At 57.5% G+C, this 22,414-nt stretch overlaps 1 protein-coding gene across 1 annotated transcript in view; it reads right to left on the bottom strand.

Moving 5' to 3' along the window:
• The window catches only part of LOC140396620 (integrin alpha-X-like), a 37,566-nt gene that overhangs the window by 4,285 nt on the left and 10,867 nt on the right, over positions 1–22,414 (bottom strand). The window contains exons 2-4 of the mRNA XM_072485414.1: positions 19,557–19,664; positions 16,778–16,879; positions 13,667–13,777 (exon numbers count right to left, since the gene is read on the bottom strand). Of these exons, the coding sequence (XP_072341515.1) occupies positions 13,667–13,777; positions 16,778–16,879; positions 19,557–19,664 (321 nt within the window). The remainder of the gene's footprint in view (positions 1–13,666; positions 13,778–16,777; positions 16,880–19,556; positions 19,665–22,414) is intronic.

The following is a 22,414-nucleotide window of genomic DNA, read 5'->3' as shown; positions in this document are numbered from 1 at the left end:
ACCCTCTGAAAGTGCAGCACTCCCTCAGTAATGACCCTCTGACAGTGCGGCACGCCCTCAGTACTGACCCTCTGACAGTGCGGCGCTCCCTCAGTACTGATCCTCTGACAGTGCGGCACTCCCTCAGTACTGACCCTCTGACAGTGCGGCACTCCCTCAGTACTGACCCTCTGACAGTGCGGCACTCCCTCAGTACTGACCCTCTGACAGTGCAGCACTCCCTCAGTACTGACCCTCTGACAGTGCAGCGCTCCCTCAGTACTGATCCTCTGACAGTGCGGCACCCCCTCAGTACTGGCCCTCTGACAGTGCAGCACTCCCTGAGTACTGACCCTTTGACAGTTCGGCACTCCCTCAGTACTGACACTCTGACAGTGCGGCACTCCCTCAGTACTGACCCTCTGACAGTGCGGCACTCCCTCAGTACTGACCCTCTGACAGTGCGGCGCTCCCTCAGTACTGACCCTCTGACAGTGCGGCACTCCCTCAGTACTGACCCTCTGACAGTACAGCACTCCCTCAGTACTGACCCTCTGACAGTGCGGCTCTCCCTCAGTACTGACCCTCTGACAGTGCAGCACTCCATCAGTACTGACCCTCTGACAGTGCAGCTCTCCCTCAGTACTGACCCTCTGACAGTGCAGCACTCCCTCAGTACTGACCCTCTGACAGTGCAGTGCTCCCTCAGTACTGACCCTCTGACAGTGCAGCACTCCCTCAGTACTGACCCTCTGACAGTGCGGCACTCCCTCAGTACTGACCCTCTGACAGTGCGGCGCTCCCTCAGTACTGATCCTCTGACAGTGCAGCACTCCCTCAATACTGACCCTCTGACAGTGCGGCACCCCCTCAGTACTAACCCTCTGACAGTGCGGCGCTCCCTCAGTACTGATCCTCTGACAGTGCAACACTCCCTCAGTAATGACCCTCTGACAGTGCGTCACCCCCTCAGTACTGACCCTCTGAAAGTGCAGCACTCCCTCAGTACTGACCCACTGACAGTGCGACACTCCCTCAGCACTGACCCTCTGACAGTGCAACACTCCCTCAGTACTGACCCACTGACAGTGCTGCACCCCCTCAGTACTGACCCTCTGAATGTGCGGCACTCCCTCAGTACTGACCCTCTGAATGTGAGGCACTCCCTCAGTACTGTCCATCTGACAGTGCGGCACTCCCTCAGTACAGTCCCTCTGACAGTGCGGCACTCCCTCAGTTCTGACCCTCTGACAGTGCAGCACTCCCGCAGTACTGACCCTCTGACAGTGCGGCACTCCCTCAGTACTGACCCTCTGACATTGCAGGACTCCCTCAGTACTGACCCTCTTAGACAGTGCGGCACTCCCTCAGTACTGACCCTCTGACAATGCGGCACTCCCTCAGTACTGACCCTCTGACAGTGCGGCACTCCCTCAGTACTGACCCTCTGACAGTGCGGAGCTCCCTCAGTACTGATCCTCCGACAGTGCGGAGCTCCCACAGAACTGACCCTCTGACAGTGCAGCACTCCCTCAGTACTGACCCTCTGACAGTGCGGCACTCCCTCAGTACTGACCCTCTGACAGTGCAGCACTCCCTCAGTACTGACCCTTTGACAGTGCAGCACTCCCTCAGTACTGACCCTCTGACAGTGCAGGACTCGCAGAGAACTGACCCTCTGACAGTGCAGCACTCCCACAGAACTGACCCTCTGACAGTGCGGCACTCCCTCAGTACTGACCCTCTGACAGTGCGGCAGTCCCTCAGTACTGACCCTCTGACAGTGCAGCACTCCCTCAGTACTGACCATCTGACAGTGCAGCACTCCCTCAGTACTGACCCTCTGACAGTGCGGCGCTCCCTCAGTACTGACCCTCTGACAGTGCGGCACTCCCTCAGTAATGACCCTCTGACAGTGCGTCACCCCCTCAGTACTGACCCTCTGAAAGTGCGGCGCTCCCTCAGTACTGACCCACTGACAGTGCGACACTCCCTCAGCACTGACCCTCTGACAGTGCGACACTCCCTCAGTACTGACCCACTGACAGTGCTGCACCCCCTCAGTACTGACCCTCTGAATGTGCGGCACTCCCTCAGTCCTGACCCTCTGAATGTGAGGCACTCCCTCAGTACTGGCCATCTGACAGTGCGGCACTCCCTCAGTACAGTCCCTCTGACAGTGCGGCACTCCCTCAGTTCTGACCCTCTGACAGTGCAGCACTCCCGCAGTACTGACCCTCTGACAGTGCGGCACTCCCTCAGTACTGACCCTCTGACATTGCAGGACTCCCTCAGTACTGACCCTCTTAGACAGTGCGGCACTCCCTCAGTACTGACCCTCTGACAATGCGGCACTCCCTCAGTACTGACCCTCTGACAGTGCGGCACTCCCTCAGTACTGACCCTCTGACAGTGCGGAGCTCCCTCAGTACTGATCCTCCGACAGTGCGGAGCTCCCACAGAACTGACCCTCTGACAGTGCAGCACTCCCTCAGTACTGACCCTCTGACAGTGCGGCACTCCCTCAGTACTGACCCTCTGACAGTGCAGCACTCCCTCAGTACTGACCCTTTGACAGTGCAGCACTCCCTCAGTACTGACCCTCTGACAGTGCAGGACTCGCAGAGAACTGACCCTCTGACAGTGCAGCACTCCCACAGAACTGACCCTCTGACAGTGCGGCACTCCCTCAGTACTGACCCTCTGACAGTGCGGCAGTCCCTCAGTACTGACCCTCTGACAGTGCAGCACTCCCTCAGTACTGACCATCTGACAGTGCAGCACTCCCTCAGTACTGACCCTCTGACAGTGCGGCGCTCCCTCAGTACTGACCCTCTGACAGTGCGGCACTCCCTCAGTACTGACCCTCTGACAGTGCGGCGCTCCCTCAGTACTGACCCTCTCGCAGTGCGGCACTCCCTCAGTGTTGACCCTCTGACAGTGCGGCACTCCCTCAGTACTGACCCTCTGACAGTGCAGCACTCCCTCAGTACTGACCCTCTGACAGTGCGGCACTCCCTAAGTGTTGACGCTCTGACAGTGCGGCACTCCCTCAGTACTGACCCTCTGACAGTGCAGCACTCCCTCAGTACTGACCCTCTGACAGTGCGGCACTCCCTCAGTACTGACCCTCTGACAGTGCGGCACTCCCTCAGTACTGACCCTCTGACAGTGCAGCACTCACTCAGTACTGACCCTCTGACAGTGCGGCACTCCCTTAATACTGACCCTCTGACAGAACGGCACTCCCTCAGTACTGACCCTCTGACAGTGCGGCACTCCCTCAGTGCTGACCCTCTGACAGTGCAGCACTCCCTCAGTGCTGACCCTCTGACAGTGCGGCACTCCCTTAATACTGACCCTCTGACAGAACGGCACTCCCTCAGTACTGACCCTCTGACAGTGCAGCACTCCCTCAGTACTGACCCTCTGACAGTGCGGCTCTCCCTCAGTACTGACCCTCTGACAGTGCGACACTCCCTCAGTACTGACCCTGTGACAGTGCAGCACTCCCTCAGTACTGACCGTCTGAGAGTGCAGCACTCCCTCAGTACTGACCCTCTGACAGTGCAGCACTCCCTCAGTACTGACTCTCTGACAGTGCAGCACTCCCTCAGTACTGACCCTCTGACAGTGCAGCACTCCCTCAGTACTGACCCTCTGACAGTGCGGCACTCCCTCAGTACTGATCCTCTGACAGTGCGGAGCTCCCTCAGTACTGAACCTCCGACAGACAGGAGCTCCCACAGAACTGACCCTCTGACAGTGCGGCACTCCCTCAGTACTGCCCCTCTGACAGTGCGGCACTCCTTCAGTACTGACCCTATGACAGTGCGGCACTCCCTCAGTACTGACCCTCTGACAGTGCGGCACTCCCTCAGTACTGACCCTCTGACAGTGCGACAATCCCTCAGCACTGACCCTCTGATAGTGCGGCACTCCCTCAGTACTGACCCTCTGACAGTGCGGCAGTCCCTCAGTACTGACCCTCTCACAGTGCAGCACTCCCTCAGTACTGACCCTCTCAGTGCGAAACTCCCTCAGGACTGACCCTCCGACATTGCGGCACTCCCTCAGTACTGACCCTCTGACAATGCGGCACTCCCTCAGTACTGACCCTCCGACAGACAGGAGCTCCCAAAGAACTGACTCTCTGACAGTGCGGCACTCCCACAGTACTGACCCTCTGGCAGTGCGGCACTCCCTCAGTACTGTCCCTGTGACAGTGCGGCACTCCCTCAGTACTGACCCTCTGACAGTGCGGCACTCCCTCAGTACCGACCCTCTGACAGTGCGGCACTCCCTCAGTACTGACCCTCTGACAGTGCAGCACTCCCTCAGTACGGACCCTCTGACAGTGCAGCGCTCCCTCAGTACTGACCCTCTGACAGTGCGGCACTCCCTCAGTCCTGACCCTCTGACAGTGCAGGACTCGCACAGAACTGACCCTCTGACAGTGCAGCACTCCCACAGAACTGACCCTCTGACAGTGCAGCACTCCTTCAGTACTGATCCTCTGACAGTGCAGGACTCGCACAGAACTGACCCTCTGACAGTGCAGCACTCCCACAGAACTGACCCTCTGACAGTGCAGGACTGGCACAGAACTGACCCTCTGACAGTGCAGCGCTCCCTCAGTACTGACCCTTTGACAGTACGGCACTCCCTCAGTAGTGACCCTCTGACAGTGCAGCAGTCCCTCAGTACTGACCCTCTGACAGTGCGGCACTCCCTCAGTACTGACCCTCTGACAGTGCAGCACTCCCTCAGTACTGACCCTTTGACAGTACGGCACTCCCTCAATACTGACCCTCTGACAGTGCAGCAGTCCCTCAGGACTGACCCTCTGACAGTGCGGCACTCCCTCAGTACTGACCCTCTGACAGTGCAGCACTCCCTCAGTACTGACCCTTTGACAGTGCGGCACTCCCTCAGTACTGACCCTCTGACAGTGCGGCGCTCCCTCAGTACTGACCCTCTGACAGTGCGGCACTCCCTCAGTACCGACCCTCTGACAGTGCGGCACTCCCTCAGTACTGACCCTCTGACAGTGCAGCACTCCCTCAGTACTGACCCTCTGACAGTGCGGCACTCCCTCAGTACTGACACTCTGACAGTGCGGCACTCCCTCAGTACTGACACTCTGACAGTGCGGCACTCCCTCAGTACTGACCCTCTGACAGTGCGGCACTCCCTCAGTACTGACCCTCTGACAGTGCGGCACTCCCTCAGTACCGACCCTCTGACAGTGCGGCACTCCCTCAGTACTGACCCTCTGACATTGCAGGACTCCCTCAGTACTGACCCTCTTAGACAGTGCGGCACTCCCTCAGTACTGACCCTCTGACAATGCGGCACTCCCTCAGTACTGACCCTCTGACAGTGCGGCACTCCCTCAGTACTGACCCTCTGACAGTGCGGAGCTCCCTCAGTACTGATCCTCCGACAGTGCGGAGCTCCCACAGAACTGACCCTCTGACAGTGCAGCACTCCCTCAGTACTGACCCTCTGACAGTGCGGCACTCCCTCAGTACTGACCCTCTGACAGTGCAGCACTCCCTCAGTACTGACCCTTTGACAGTGCAGCACTCCCTCAGTACTGACCCTCTGACAGTGCAGGACTCGCAGAGAACTGACCCTCTGACAGTGCAGCACTCCCACAGAACTGACCCTCTGACAGTGCGGCACTCCCTCAGTACTGACCCTCTGACAGTGCGGCAGTCCCTCAGTACTGACCCTCTGACAGTGCAGCACTCCCTCAGTACTGACGATCTGACAGTGCAGCACTCCCTCAGTACTGACCCTCTGACAGTGCGGCGCTCCCTCAGTACTGACCCTCTGACAGTGCGGCACTCCCTCAGTAATGACCCTCTGACAGTGCGTCACCCCCTCAGTACTGACCCTCTGAAAGTGCGGCGCTCCCTCAGTACTGACCCACTGACAGTGCGACACTCCCTCAGCACTGACCCTCTGACAGTGCGACACTCCCTCAGTACTGACCCACTGACAGTGCTGCACCCCCTCAGTTCTGACCCTCTGAATGTGCGGCACTCCCTCAGTACTGACCCTCTGAATGTGAGGCACTCCCTCAGTACTGGCCATCTGACAGTGCGGCACTCCCTCAGTACAGTCCCTCTGACAGTGCGGCACTCCCTCAGTACTGACCCTCTGACAATGCGGCACTCCCTCAGTACTGACCCTCTGACAGTGCGGCACTCCCTCAGTACTGACCCTCTGACAGTGCGGAGCTCCCTCAGTACTGATCCTCCGACAGTGCGGAGCTCCCACAGAACTGACCCTCTGACAGTGCAGCACTCCCTCAGTACTGACCCTCTGACAGTGCGGCACTCCCTCAGTACTGACCCTCTGACAGTGCAGCACTCCCTCAGTACTGACCCTTTGACAGTGCAGCACTCCCTCAGTACTGACCCTCTGACAGTGCAGGACTCGCAGAGAACTGACCCTCTGACAGTGCAGCACTCCCACAGAACTGACCCTCTGACAGTGCGGCACTCCCTCAGTACTGACCCTCTGACAGTGCGGCAGTCCCTCAGTACTGACCCTCTGACAGTGCAGCACTCCCTCAGTACTGACCATCTGACAGTGCAGCACTCCCTCAGTACTGACCCTCTGACAGTGCGGCGCTCCCTCAGTACTGACCCTCTGACAGTGCGGCACTCCCTCAGTACTGACCCTCTGACAGTGCGGCGCTCCCTCAGTACTGACCCTCTCGCAGCGCGGCACTCCCTCAGTGTTGACCCTCTGACAGTGCGGCACTCCCTCAGTACTGACCCTCTGACAGTGCAGCACTCCCTCAGTACTGACCCTCTGACAGTGCGGCACTCCCTAAGTGTTGACGCTCTGACAGTGCGGCACTCCCTCAGTCCTGACCCTCTGACAGTGCAGCACACCCTCAGTACTGACCCTCTGACAGTGCGGCACTCCCTCAGTACTGACCCTCTGACAGTGCGGCACTCCCTCAGTACTGACCCTCTGACAGTGCAGCACTCACTCAGTACTGACCCTCTGACAGTGCGGCACTCCCTTAATACTGACCCTCTGACAGAACGGCACTCCCTCAGTACTGACCCTCTGACAGTGCGGCACTCCCTCAGTGCTGACCCTCTGACAGTGCAGCACTCCCTCAGTGCTGACCCTCTGACAGTGCGGCACTCCCTTAATACTGACCCTCTGACAGAACGGCACTCCCTCAGTACTGACCCTCTGACAGTGCAGCACTCCCTCAGTACTGACCCTCTGACAGTGCGGCTCTCCCTTAGTACTGACCCTCTGACAGTGCGACACTCCCTCAGTACTGACCCTGTGACAGTGCAGCACTCCCTCAGTACTGACCGTCTGAGAGTGCAGCACTCCCTCAGTACTGACCCTCTGACAGTGCAGCACTCCCTCAGTACTGACTCTCTGACAGTGCAGCACTCCCTCAGTACTGACCCTCTGACAGTGCAGCACTCCCTCAGTACTGACCCTCTGACAGTGCGGCACTCCCTCAGTACTGATCCTCTGACAGTGCGGAGCTCCCTCAGTACTGAACCTCCGACAGACAGGAGCTCCCACAGAACTGACCCTCTGACAGTGCGGCACTCCCTCAGTACTGCCCCTCTGACAGTGCGGCACTCCTTCAGTACTGACCCTCTGACAGTGCGGCACTCCCTCAGTACTGACCCTCTGACAGTGCGGCACTCCCTCAGTACTGACCCTCTGACAGTGCGACAATCCCTCAGCACTGACCCTCTGATAGTGCGGCACTCCCTCAGTACTGACCCTCTGGCAGTGCGGCAGTCCCTCAGTACTGACCCTCTCACAGTGCAGCACTCCCTCAGTACTGACCCTCTCAGTGCGAAACTCCCTCAGGACTGACCCTCCGACATTGCGGCACTCCCTCAGTACTGACCCTCTGACAATGCGGCACTCCCTCAGTACTGACCCTCCGACAGACAGGAGCTCCCAAAGAACTGACTCTCTGACAGTGCGGCACTCCCACAGTACTGACCCTCTGGCAGTGCGGCACTCCCTCAGTACTGTCCCTGTGACAGTGCGGCACTCCCTCAGTACTGACCCTCTGACAGTGCGGCACTCCCTCAGTACTGACCCTCTGACAGTGCGGCACTCCCTCAGTACTGACCCTCTGACAGTGCAGCACTCCCTCAGTACGGACCCTCTGACAGTGCAGCGCTCCCTCAGTACTGACCCTCTGACAGTGCGGCACTCCCTCAGTACTGACCCTCTGACAGTGCAGGACTCGCACAGAACTGACCCTCTGACAGTGCAGCACTCCCACAGAACTGACCCTCTGACAGTGCAGCACTCCTTCAGTACTGATCCTCTGACAGTGCAGGACTCGCACAGAACTGACCCTCTGACAGTGCAGCACTCCCACAGAACTGACCCTCTGACAGTGCAGGACTGGCACAGAACTGACCCTCTGACAGTGCAGCGCTCCCTCAGTACTGACCCTTTGACAGTACGGCACTCCCTCAGTAGTGACCCTCTGACAGTGCAGCAGTCCCTCAGTACTGACCCTCTGACAGTGCGGCACTCCCTCAGTACTGACCCTCTGACAGTGCAGCACTCCCTCAGTACTGACCCTTTGACAGTACGGCACTCCCTCAATACTGACCCTCTGACAGTGCAGCAGTCCCTCAGGACTGACCCTCTGACAGTGCGGCACTCCCTCAGTACTGACCCTCTGACAGTGCAGCACTCCCTCAGTACTGACCCTTTGACAGTGCGGCACTCCCTCAGTACTGACCCTCTGACAGTGCGGCGCTCCCTCAGTACTGACCCTCTGACAGTGCGGCACTCCCTCAGTACCGACCCTCTGACAGTGCGGCACTCCCTCAGTACTGACCCTCTGACAGTGCAGCACTCCCTCAGTACTGACCCTCTGACAGTGCGGCACTCCCTCAGTACTGACACTCTGACAGTGCGGCACTCCCTCAGTACTGACACTCTGACAGTGCGGCACTCCCTCAGTACTGACCCTCTGACAGTGCGGCACTCCCTCAGTACTGACCCTCTGACAGTGCGGCACTCCCTCAGTACCGACCCTCTGACAGTGCGGCACTCCCTCAGTACTGACCCTCTGACATTGCAGGACTCCCTCAGTACTGACCCTCTTAGACAGTGCGGCACTCCCTCAGTACTGACCCTCTGACAATGCGGCACTCCCTCAGTACTGACCCTCTGACAGTGCGGCACTCCCTCAGTACTGACCCTCTGACAGTGCGGAGCTCCCTCAGTACTGATCCTCCGACAGTGCGGAGCTCCCACAGAACTGACCCTCTGACAGTGCAGCACTCCCTCAGTACTGACCCTCTGACAGTGCGGCACTCCCTCAGTACTGACCCTCTGACAGTGCAGCACTCCCTCAGTACTGACCCTTTGACAGTGCAGCACTCCCTCAGTACTGACCCTCTGACAGTGCAGGACTCGCAGAGAACTGACCCTCTGACAGTGCAGCACTCCCACAGAACTGACCCTCTGACAGTGCGGCACTCCCTCAGTACTGACCCTCTGACAGTGCGGCAGTCCCTCAGTACTGACCCTCTGACAGTGCAGCACTCCCTCAGTACTGACGATCTGACAGTGCAGCACTCCCTCAGTACTGACCCTCTGACAGTGCGGCGCTCCCTCAGTACTGACCCTCTGACAGTGCGGCACTCCCTCAGTAATGACCCTCTGACAGTGCGTCACCCCCTCAGTACTGACCCTCTGAAAGTGCGGCGCTCCCTCAGTACTGACCCACTGACAGTGCGACACTCCCTCAGCACTGACCCTCTGACAGTGCGACACTCCCTCAGTACTGACCGACTGACAGTGCTGCACCCCCTCAGTACTGACCCTCTGAATGTGCGGCACTCCCTCAGTACTGACCCTCTGAATGTGAGGCACTCCCTCAGTACTGGCCATCTGACAGTGCGGCACTCCCTCAGTACAGTCCCTCTGACAGTGCGGCACTCCCTCAGTACTGACCCTCTGACAATGCGGCACTCCCTCAGTACTGACCCTCTGACAGTGCGGCACTCCCTCAGTACTGACCCTCTGACAGTGCGGAGCTCCCTCAGTACTGATCCTCCGACAGTGCGGAGCTCCCACAGAACTGACCCTCTGACAGTGCAGCACTCCCTCAGTACTGACCCTCTGACAGTGCGGCACTCCCTCAGTACTGACCCTCTGACAGTGCAGCACTCCCTCAGTACTGACCCTTTGACAGTGCAGCACTCCCTCAGTACTGACCCTCTGACAGTGCAGGACTCGCAGAGAACTGACCCTCTGACAGTGCAGCACTCCCACAGAACTGACCCTCTGACAGTGCGGCACTCCCTCAGTACTGACCCTCTGACAGTGCGGCAGTCCCTCAGTACTGACCCTCTGACAGTGCAGCACTCCCTCAGTACTGACCATCTGACAGTGCAGCACTCCCTCAGTACTGACCCTCTGACAGTGCGGCGCTCCCTCAGTACTGACCCTCTGACAGTGCGGCACTCCCTCAGTACTGACCCTCTGACAGTGCGGCGCTCCCTCAGTACTGACCCTCTCGCAGCGCGGCACTCCCTCAGTGTTGACCCTCTGACAGTGCGGCACTCCCTCAGTACTGACCCTCTGACAGTGCAGCACTCCCTCAGTACTGACGCTCTGACAGTGCGGCACTCCCTAAGTGTTGACGCTCTGACAGTGCGGCACTCCCTCAGTCCTGACCCTCTGACAGTGCAGCACACCCTCAGTACTGACCCTCTGACAGTGCGGCACTCCCTCAGTACTGACCCTCTGACAGTGCGGCACTCCCTCAGTACTGACCCTCTGACAGTGCAGCACTCACTCAGTACTGACCCTCTGACAGTGCGGCACTCCCTTAATACTGACCCTCTGACAGAACGGCACTCCCTCAGTACTGACCCTCTGACAGTGCGGCACTCCCTCAGTGCTGACCCTCTGACAGTGCAGCACTCCCTCAGTGCTGACCCTCTGACAGTGCGGCACTCCCTTAATACTGACCCTCTGACAGAACGGCACTCCCTCAGTACTGACCCTCTGACAGTGCAGCACTCCCTCAGTACTGACCCTCTGACAGTGCGGCTCTCCCTCAGTACTGACCCTCTGACAGTGCGACACTCCCTCAGTACTGACCCTGTGACAGTGCAGCACTCCCTCAGTACTGACCGTCTGAGAGTGCAGCACTCCCTCAGTACTGACCCTCTGACAGTGCAGCACTCCCTCAGTACTGACTCTCTGACAGTGCAGCACTCCCTCAGTACTGACCCTCTGACAGTGCAGCACTCCCTCAGTACTGACCCTCTGACAGTGCGGCACTCCCTCAGTACTGATCCTCTGACAGTGCGGAGCTCCCTCAGTACTGAACCTCCGACAGACAGGAGCTCCCACAGAACTGACCCTCTGACAGTGCGGCACTCCCTCAGTACTGCCCCTCTGACAGTGCGGCACTCCTTCAGTACTGACCCTCTGACAGTGCGGCACTCCCTCAGTACTGACCCTCTGACAGTGCGGCACTCCCTCAGTACTGACCCTCTGACAGTGCGACAATCCCTCAGCACTGACCCTCTGATAGTGCGGCACTCCCTCAGTACTGACCCTCTGGCAGTGCGGCAGTCCCTCAGTACTGACCCTCTCACAGTGCAGCACTCCCTCAGTACTGACCCTCTCAGTGCGAAACTCCCTCAGGACTGACCCTCCGACATTGCGGCACTCCCTCAGTACTGACCCTCTGACAATGCGGCACTCCCTCAGTACTGACCCTCCGACAGACAGGAGCTCCCAAAGAACTGACTCTCTGACAGTGCGGCACTCCCACAGTACTGACCCTCTGGCAGTGCGGCACTCCCTCAGTACTGTCCCTGTGACAGTGCGGCACTCCCTCAGTACTGACCCTCTGACAGTGCGGCACTCCCTCAGTACTGACCCTCTGACAGTGCGGCACTCCCTCAGTACTGACCCTCTGACAGTGCAGCACTCCCTCAGTACGGACCCTCTGACAGTGCAGCGCTCCCTCAGTACTGACCCTCTGACAGTGCGGCACTCCCTCAGTACTGACCCTCTGACAGTGCAGGACTCGCACAGAACTGACCCTCTGACAGTGCAGCACTCCCACAGAACTGACCCTCTGACAGTGCAGCACTCCTTCAGTACTGATCCTCTGACAGTGCAGGACTCGCACAGAACTGACCCTCTGACAGTGCAGCACTCCCACAGAACTGACCATCTGACAGTGCAGGACTCGCACAGAACTGACCCTCTGACAGTGCAGCGCTCCCTCAGTACTGACCCTTTGACAGTACGGCACTCCCTCAGTAGTGACCCTCTGACAGTGCAGCAGTCCCTCAGTACTGACCCTCTGACAGTGCGGCACTCCCTCAGTACTGACCCTCTGACAGTGCAGCACTCCCTCAGTACTGACCCTTTGACAGTACGGCACTCCCTCAATACTGACCCTCTGACAGTGCAGCAGTCCCTCAGGACTGACCCTCTGACAGTGCGGCACTCCCTCAGTACTGACCCTCTGACAGTGCAGCACTCCCTCAGTACTGACCCTTTGACAGTGCGGCACTCCCTCAATACTGACCCTCTGACAGTGCGGCGCTCCCTCAGTACTGACCCTCTGACAGTGCGGCACTCCCTCAGTACTGACCCTCTGACAGTGCGGCACTCCCTCAGTACTGACCCTCTGACAGTGCAGCACTCCCTCAGTACTGACCCTCTGACAGTGCGGCACTCCCTCAGTACTGACACTCTGACAGTGCGGCACTCCCTCAGTACTGACACTCTGACAGTGCGGCACTCCCTCAGTACTGACCCTCTGACAGTGCGGCACTCCCTCAGTACTGACCCTCTGACAGTGCGGCACTCCCTCAGTACCGACCCTCTGACAGTGCGGCACTCCCTCAGTACTGACCCTCTGACAGTGCAGCACTCCCTCAGTACTGACCCTCTGACAGTGCGGCACTCCCTCAGTACTGACACTCTGACAGTGCGGCACTCCCTCAGTACTGACCCTCTGACAGTGCGGCACTCCCTCAGTACTGACCCTCTGACAGTGCGGCGCTCCCTCAGTACTGACCCTCTGACAGTGCGGCACTCACTCAGTACTGACCCTCTGACAGTGCGGCACTCCCTCAGTACTGACCCTCTGACAGTGCGGCACTCCCTCAGTACTGACCCTCTGACCGTGCAGCACTCCCTCAGTACTGACCCTCTGACAGTGCAGCACTCCCTCAGTACTGACCCTCTGACAGTGCGGCACTCCCTCAGTACTGACCCTCTGACAGTGCGGCGCTCCCTCAGTACTGACCCTCTGACAGTGCGGCACTCCCTCAGTACTGACCCTCTGACAGTGCGGCACTCCCTCAGTACTGACACTCTGACAGTGCAGCACTCCCTCAGTACTGACCCTCTGACAGTGCGGCACTTCCTCAGTACTGACACTGTGACAGTGCGGCACTCCCTCAGTACTGACCCTCTGACAGTGCGGCACTTCCTCAGTACTGACCCTCTGACAGTGCGGCACTCCCTCAGTACTGACCCTCTGACAGTGCGGCACTCCCTCAGTACTGACCCTCTGACAGTGCGGCGCTCCCTCAGTACTGACCCTCTGACAGTGCGGCACTCCCTCAGTACTGACCCTCTGACAGTGCGGCCATTGAAGGACACTTACCTTATATAATACAATGATGACTATAACCAGCAGTATAAAACCACCCACACTGCTTCCAATCACAACTGTGAGCTGGTTATAATATTTTTGGAACTCGACCTCAGTCACTGCCTGTGGAGAGGAATTGCGAGCGTCATTATTCCTTGGCTTGCAACATCTTCCGCAACTTACTGTCACCGGGGAAATGGAAACAAATCAATCTTTTTTTGAAGTTTTTTTTTTTGCAATACGTGACAGCTCTCCACCATTTCTGTGTTTCTCACTTCACACCCCCATGTGGAGTAACTGGCTTCAATTCCATGCATCGCACATCTTGGGCGTCATTCTCCGACCCCCCGCCGGGTCGGAGAATGGCCGTTGGCCGCCGTGAATCCCGCCCCCGCCCCCGCCGAAGTCTCCGCTCCCGGAGATTGGGCGGGGGCGGGAATCCAGCCGCGCCGGTTGGCGGGACCCCCCGCTGGATTCTCCGGCCCGGATGGGCCGAAGTCCCGCCCAGAAATTGCCTGTCCCGCCGACGTAAATCAAACCTGGTATTTACCGGCGGGACCAGGCAGCGTGGGCGGGCTCCGGGGTCCTGGGGGGGGCGCGGGGCGATCTGACCCCGGGGGGTGCCCCCACGGTGGCCTGGCCCGCGATCGGGGCTCCCGCGCATGCGCGGGGAAACTGACAGCGGCCGCTGACGCTCCCGCGCATGCGCCGCATTTCCGCGCCAGCTGGCGGGGCAACAAACGCCATTTCCGCCAGCTGGCGGGGCGGAAATCCCTCCGGCGTCGGCCTAGCCCCTCAATGTTGGGGCTAGGCCGCCAAAGATGCGGAGACTTCCGCACCTTTTTGCCGGCGCGATGCCCGTCTGATTTGCGCCGGCTTTGGCGCCAGTCGGCGGGCATCCCGCCGTTGGGGGAGAATTTCGCCCAGTGAATGAGATTATGTCCTGGAACAGGGGGCAGTACAGATTCCCCGATGTGTACATTGTGCGGCTGACCAGTTAAATCCACAGCCCAGTTTGCAGAGACGGGAAATGTGTTCACTGGGGGCGGCTAGATTAAGTGGGATTAAGTGATAATTTACCAAAATTCATTAGACTCTGGGGTGGTCCCGGCGGATTGGAAATTAGCAAACGTGACCCCACTGTTTAAAAAAGGAGGTAGGCAGAAAGCGGGTAATTATAGGCCAGTGAGCTTAACTTCGGCAGTGGGGAAGATGCTGGAATCTATCATCAAGGAAGAAATAGCGAGGCATCTGGATGGAAATTGTCCCATTGGGCAGACGCAGCATGGGTTCATAAAGGGCAGGTTGTGCCTAACTAATTTAGTGGAATTTTTTGAGGACATTACCAGTGCGGTAGATAACGGGGAGCCAATGGATGTGGTATATCTGGATTTCCAGAAAGCCTTTGACAAGGTGCCACACAAAAGGTTGTTGCATAAGATAAAGATGCATGGCATTAAGGGGAAAGTAGTAGCATGGATAGAGGATTGGTTAATTAATAGAAATCAAAGAGTGGGGATTAATGGGTGTTTCTCTGGTTGACAATCAGTAGCTAGTGGTGTCCCTCAGGGATCAGTGTTGGGCCCACAATTGTTCACAATTTACATCGATGATTTGGAGTTGGGGACCAAGGGCAATGTGTCCAAGTTTGCAGACGACACTAAGATAAGTGGTAAAGCAAAAAGTGCAGAGGATACTGGAAGTCTGCAGAGGGATTTGGATAGGCTAAGTGAATGGGCTAGGGTCTGGCAGATGGAATACAATGTTGACAAATGTGAGGTTATCCATTTTGGTAGGAATAACAGCAAAAGGGATTATTAGTTAAATGATAAAATATTAAAACATGCTGCTGTGCAGAGAGACCTGGGTGTGCTAGTGCATGAGTCGCAACAAGTTGGTTTTCAGGTGCAACAGGTGATGAAGAAGGCAAATGGAATTTTGTCCTTCATTGCTAGAGGGATGGAGTTTAAGACTAGGGAGGTTATGTTTAGCACACTGGGCTAAATCGCTGGCTTTTAAAGCAGACCAAGCAGGCCAGCAGCACGGTTCAATTCCCGTACCGGCCTCCCCGAACAGGCGCCGGAATGTGGCGACTAGGGGCTTTTCACAGTAACTTCATTGAAGCCTACTTGTGACAATAAGCGATTTTCATTTCATTTCAATTGTATAAGGTGTTAGTGAGGCCACACCTGGAGTATTGTGTTCAGTTTTGGTCTCCTTACCTGAGAAAGGACGCACTGGCACTGGAGGGTGTGCAGAGGAGATTCACTAGGTTAATCCCAGAGCTGAAGGGGTTGGATTACGAGGAGAGGTTGAGTAGACTGGGACTGTACTCGTTGGAATTTAGAAGGATGCGGGGGGGATCTTATAGAAACATATAAGATGATGAAGGGAATAGATAGGATAGATGCGGGCAGGTTGTTTCCACTGGTGGGTGAAAGCAGAACTAGGGGGCATAGCCTCAAAATAAGGGGAAGTAGATTTAGGACTGAGTTTAATGGAACTTCTTCACCCAAAGGGTTGTGAATCTATGGAATTCGCTGCCCAGTGAAGCAGTAGAGGCTCCTTCATTAAATGTTTTTAAGATAAAGATAGATAGTTTTTTGAAGAATAAAGGGATTAAGGGTTATGGTGTTCGGGCCGGGAAGTGGAGCTGAGTCCACAAAAGATCAGCCATGATCTCATTGAATGGTGGAGCAGGCTCGAGGGGCCACATGGCCGACTCCTGCTCCTAGTTCTTATGTCTGATCGTGGGGTTTAAGATGGTTTTCTGATTCCACAGAATCGAGAGAGAGAGAGGAACTATTTCTTCTATTGGGCTGAGCTCGGATCATGCGATGGAGGTGAGCGGGAAATTAAAATTGGAGCCAGGACGTTCAGACAGTGATGTCAGAAAGGACTAACTCACTCAAAATGGGGTGGAAATCCAGAACTCTCCCCCGCTGGTGGGATACAGCTGAATGGGCTCCCCCTTTTGCTGTGTAATAGGCTCGAGAGGGACTGAACGGCCTCCTTTGAGATTGGTCAGAAGAGCCTATCCCTCTCCTTCTCACACCCTCTCTCTCCCAAACGCCCACTACTGGTCGGGGAAGGACATCAAAGGGCGCAGCGCGAGGTAATTACCTGGGCCCAGTGGCTTGTGGGAGAGTAGATGTCAACAAATCGCGTCTCGTCCAGCAAGATGTGAGCCTGGCTTTTCATCTCCAGCTTGGCGTCACTCCCAACCTGTTGACGAGAAGTCACATAGAAACTGAGAGCGATGCGGGAGCAGGAGGAGGCCACTCCACCCCTCGGCCCCGCCCATCCCTTCATCGAGCCTGTGGCTAATCTGCTCGTTCTCCTCCACCTCCTCCCCGCCCCGTGCACTCTCCCCGTCTCCCCTCGATTCCCCCCCCCCCCCCCCCCCAAGTGTCCAACTATCTCTCGATCTCGGTCTGGGATCCACTTGGCGACTGAGTGACTCACAGCTCTCTGGGGGATTGGAGACCCGTCCCCCTCGATCTCTCCTCATGGTGGAGCCAGTCCCGGAGAACCTCTGTTCCTTCTCCCTCGACGGGCAAGGATGTCCTTGCTTGGGTTGGGTGACCAGGAACTGGACACGGCGGTCCAGGCGCTGTATTATTGAGCAAGACTTCCTCGCTCTGATATTCCAATTCCTCTGTCATACAAGCCAACAGGTCATTTTCATTCCTGAATATTTACTGAATCTTCAGTTTCTTTGTATCCACCTCAAAGCTCGCCTTCCCAGTTAATTGTATCTTATCAGCAAACACTCGTGACGGGATTCTCTGATCCTGAGGGGGTGCTGCACTGTCAGAGGGTCAGTACTGAGGGAGTGTCGCACTGTCAGAGGGTCAGTACTGAGGGAGTGCTGCACTGTCAGAGGGTCAGTACAGAGGGAGTGCCGCACTGTCAGACGGTCAGTACTGAGGGAGTGCCGCATGGTCAGAGGGTCAGTACTGAGGGAGTGCTGCACGGTCAGAGGGACAGTACTGAGGGAGTGCTGATTGTCAGAGGGTCAGTACTGAGGGAGTGCTGCACTGTCAGAGGGTCAGTACTGAGGGAGTGCCGCACGGTCAGAGGGTCAGTACTGAGGGAGTGCTGCACTGTCAGAGGGACAGTACTGAGGGAGTGCCGCACTGTCAGAGGGTCAGCACTGAGGGAGTGCCGCACTGTCACAGGGTCAGTACAGAGGGAGTGCCGCACTGTCAGAGGGTCAGTACTGAGGGAGTGCCGCACTGTCAGAGGGTCAGTACTGAGGGAGTGCCGCACGGTCAGAGGGTCAGTACTGAGGGAGCGCTGCACTATCAGAGGGTCAGTACTGAGGGAGTGCCACACTGTCAGAGGGTCAGTACTGAGGGAGTGCTGCACTGTCAGAGGGTCAGTACTGAGGGAGTGCTGCACTGTCAGAGGGTCAGTACTGAGGGAGTGCCGCACTGTCAGAGGGTCAGTACTGAGGGAGTGCCGCACTGTCAGAGGGTCAGTACTGAGGGAGTGCCGCACTGTCAGAGGGTCAGTACTGAGGGAGCGCCGCACTGTCAGAGGGTCAGTACTGAGGGAGTGCCGCACTGTCAGAGGGTCAGTACTGAGGGAGCGCCGCACTGTCAGAGGGTCAGTACTGAGGGAGTGCCCGCACTGTCAGAGGGTCAGTACTGAGGGAGTGCCGCACTGTCAGAGGGTCAGTACTGAGGGAGTGCCGCACTGTCAGATGGTCAGTACTGAGGGAGTGCCGCACTGTCAGAGGGTCAGCACTGAGGGAGTGCCGCACTGTCAGAGGGTCAGTACTGAGGGAGTGCTGCACTGTCAGAGGGTCAGTACTGAGGGAGTGCCGCACTGTCAGAGGGTCAGTACTGAGGGAGCGCCGCACTGTCAGAGGGTCAGTACTGAGGGAGTGCTGCACTATCAGAGGGTCAGTACTGAGTGAGTGCTGCACTGTCAGAGGGTCGGTACTGAGGGAGTGCCTCACTGTCAGAGGGTCAGTACTGAGGGAGTGCCGCACTGTCAGAGGATCAGTACTGAGGGAGTGCTGCACTGTCAGAGGGTCAGTACTGAGGGAGTGCTGCACTGTCAGAGGGTCAGTACTGAGGGAGTGCTGCACTGTCAGAGGGTCAGTACTGAGGGAGTGCCGCACTGTCAGTGGGTCAGTACAGAGGGAGTGCTGGGCGCCGTGGGTCTGCGCATGAGCGGGGGGGGGGGGGGGGACCGGCGTTAACGCGCGCATGCGCCGTGGCTCCCGTCTCCGCGCCGGCTCCGACGCAGCATGGCGTAGGGCCAGGCCACAGCTGAGGCCCCCTGGCCGGGGTCAGACCCCCCCTCTCCACCCACCCCCCACCGCCACCAGGCTGCCCCCGGATCCATTAACGCCGAGGTCCCGCCGGGTAAGACCAGGTGTAAGCAACGTCGGCGGGACTCAGGTTTTTTTTTTGTACGGCCGCTCGGCCCATCCGCTGCCGGCGTACGTGCGACTCACGCCCGATTCTCTGACCCGGCCTGGGCTGACTGAGTCCCGCCCTCAGTCTCCTCACCTCAGGCATGAATGTGGATTGTAAATAGCGGAGCCTCGAAACTGAGCCTGGTCACAGCCTGCCAATGTGAAAATGTTCAATTTATTCCCGAATACCTGTTCTCCATTTGTCAATTAATCCTCAATCCATGACAGTATGTCACCCACCAATGCCTCGAGTCTTAATTGTGGGCACTAACTTTTTGTGCGGCATCTCATTGAATGATTTTTGAAAGTCTAAATGTACCACATCTACTGGTTCACCCTGATTGATCCTCCCAGTTACAAATTCTAATCATATTGAAACACGGATATTCATTAACATATCAACACTGCCTCATCTTACATGAACATTCTCCACGGCCTGGCTATGAGGGCTTTACTACAATAAATTCTTGCCTTTCCAAGCGAACGGGCCACTCCGAGGAGGCGGAATTCAATGGAATGGTTCCGCTCCAAGTTGGCGACGTCGCAGAAGATTCTCGTCCACGAGGTGGCAATCATGTTCTGTATTCGAAAGAAAGGGAGATGGAATCAGAACATCACAGCAGGCCAGACAGCAGGGATGTTAGTTTGAAAGGAAAGTCACTCTGGAAATGCAGGAAATCTGATGACAATTTGTGCACAGCAAGCTCCCACAAAAAGCAATGAGATCATGGGGAAATGTGCGCTCCCTCAGTACTGACCCTCTGACAGTGCAGCTCTCCCTCAGTACTGACCCTCTGACAGTGCAGCTCTCCCTCAGTACTGACCCTCTGACAGTGGGGCACTCCATCAGTACTGACCCTCTGACAGTGCAGCACTCCCTCAGTACTGACACTCTGACAGTGCGGCACTCCCTCAGTACTGACCCTCTGACAGTGCGGCACTCCCTCAGTACTGACCCTCTGACAGTGCGGCACTCCCTCAGTACTGACCCTCTGACAGTGCGGCACTCCCTCAGTACTGGCCCTCTGACAGTGTGGCACTCCCTCAGTACTGACCCTCTGACAGTGCAGCACTCCCTCAGTACTGACCCTCTGACAGTGTGGCACTCCCTCAGTACTGACCCTCTGACAGTTCAGCGCTCCATCAGTACTGACCCTCTGACAGTGCAGCACTCCCTCAGCACTGACCTTCTGACAGTGCGGCACTCCCTCAGTACTGACCCTCTGACAGTGCGGCACTCCCTCAGTACTGACCCTCTGACAGTGCGACACTCCCTCAGCACTGACCCTCTGACAGTGCGGCACTCCCTCAGTACTGACCCTCTGACAGTGCGACACTCCCTCTGCACTGACCCTCTGACAGTGCGACACTCCCTCAGCACTGACCCTCTAACAGTGCGGCAATCCCTCAGTACTGACCCTCTGACAGTGCAGCACTCCCTCAGCACTGACCCTCTGACAGTGCGACACTCCCTCAGCACTGACCCTCTGACAGTGCGGCACTCCCTCGGTACTGACCCTCTGACAGTGCGGCACTCCCTCAGTACTGACCCTCAGACAGTGCGGCACTCCCTCAGTACTGACCCTCTGACAGTGCGACACTCCCTCAGTACTGACCCTCTGACAGTGCGGCACTCCCTCAGTACTGACCCTCTGACAGTGCGACACTCCCTCAGTACTGACCCTCTGACAGTGCGGCACTCCCTCAGTACTGACCCTCTGACAGTGCGGCACTCCCTCAGTACTGACCCTCTGACAGTGCGACACTCCCTCAGTACTGACCCTCTGACAGTGCGGCACTCCCTCAGTACTGACCCTCTGACAGTGCGACACTCCCTCAGTACTGGACCCTCTGACAGTGCGGCACTCCCTCAGTACTGACCCTCTGACAGTGCGGTTCTCACTCAGTACTGACCCTCTGACTGCGGCACTCCCTCAGTACTGACCCTCTGACAGTGCGGCACTCCCTCAGTACTGACCCTCTGACAGTGCGGCACTCCCTCAGTACTGACCCTCTGACAGTGCGGCACTCCCTCAGTACTGACCCTCTGACAGTGCGACACTCCCTCAGTACTGACCCTCTGACCGTGCGGCACTCCCTCAGTACTGACCCTCTGACAGTGCAGCACTCCCTCAGTACTGACCCTCTGACAGTGCGGCACTCCCTCAGTACTGACCCTCTGACAGTGCGGCACTCCCTCAGTACTCACTCTCTGACAGTGCAGCACTCCCTCAGTACTGACCCTCTGACAGTGCGGCACTCCCTCAGTACTGACCCTCTGACAGTGCGGTACTCACTCAGTACTGACCCTCTGACAGTGCGGCACTCCCTCAGTACTGACCCTCTGACAGTGCGGTACTCACTCAGTACTGACCCTCTGACAGTGCGGCACTCCCTCTGTACTGACCCTCTGACAGTGCGGCGCTCCCTCAGTACTGACCCTCTGACAGTGCGGCACTCCCTCAGTACTGACCCTATGACAGTGCGGCTCTCCCTCAGTACTGACCCTCTGACAGTGCGGCACTCCCTCAGTACTGACCCTCTGACAGTGCGGCACTCCCTCAGTACTGACCCTCTGACAGTGCGGCACTCCCTCAGTACTCACTCTCTGACAGTGCAGCACTCCCTCAGTACTGACCCTCTGACAGTGCGGCACTCCCTCAGTACTGACCCTCTGACAGTGCGGTACTCACTCAGTACTGACCCTCTGACAGTGCGGCACTCCCTCAGTACTGACCCTCTGACAGTGCGGTACTCACTCAGTACTGACCCTCTGACAGTGCGGCGCTCCCTCAGTACTGACCCTCTGACAGTGCGGCACTCCCTCAGTACTGACCCTATGACAGTGCGGCTCTCCCTCAGTACTGACCCTCTGACAGTGCGGCACTCCCTCAGTACTGACCCTCTGACAGTGCGGCACTCCCTCAGTACTGACCCTCTGACAGTGCGGCACTCCCTCAGTACTCACTCTCTGACAGTGCAGCACTCCCTCAGTACTGACCCTCTGACAGTGCGGCACTCCCTCAGTACTGACCCTCTGACAGTGCGGTACTCACTCAGTACTGACCCTCTGACAGTGCGGCACTCCCTCAGTACTGACCCTCTGACAGTGCGGTACTCACTCAGTACTGACCCTCTGACAGTGCGGCACTCCCTCAGTACTGACCCTCTGACAGTGCGGTACTCACTCAGTACTGACCCTCTGACAGTGCGGCACTCCCTCAGTATTGACCCTCTGACAGTGCGGCACTCCCTCAGTATTGACCCTCTGACAGTGCGGCACTCCCTCAGTACTGACCCTCTGACAGTGCGGCACTCCCTCAGTACTG

This window comes from Scyliorhinus torazame, chromosome 19 (assembly GCF_047496885.1).
Source record: "Scyliorhinus torazame isolate Kashiwa2021f chromosome 19, sScyTor2.1, whole genome shotgun sequence".
Classification (NCBI taxonomy): Eukaryota; Metazoa; Chordata; class Chondrichthyes; order Carcharhiniformes; family Scyliorhinidae; genus Scyliorhinus; species Scyliorhinus torazame.
This window is presented reverse-complemented; position numbering and strand designations above follow the sequence as displayed.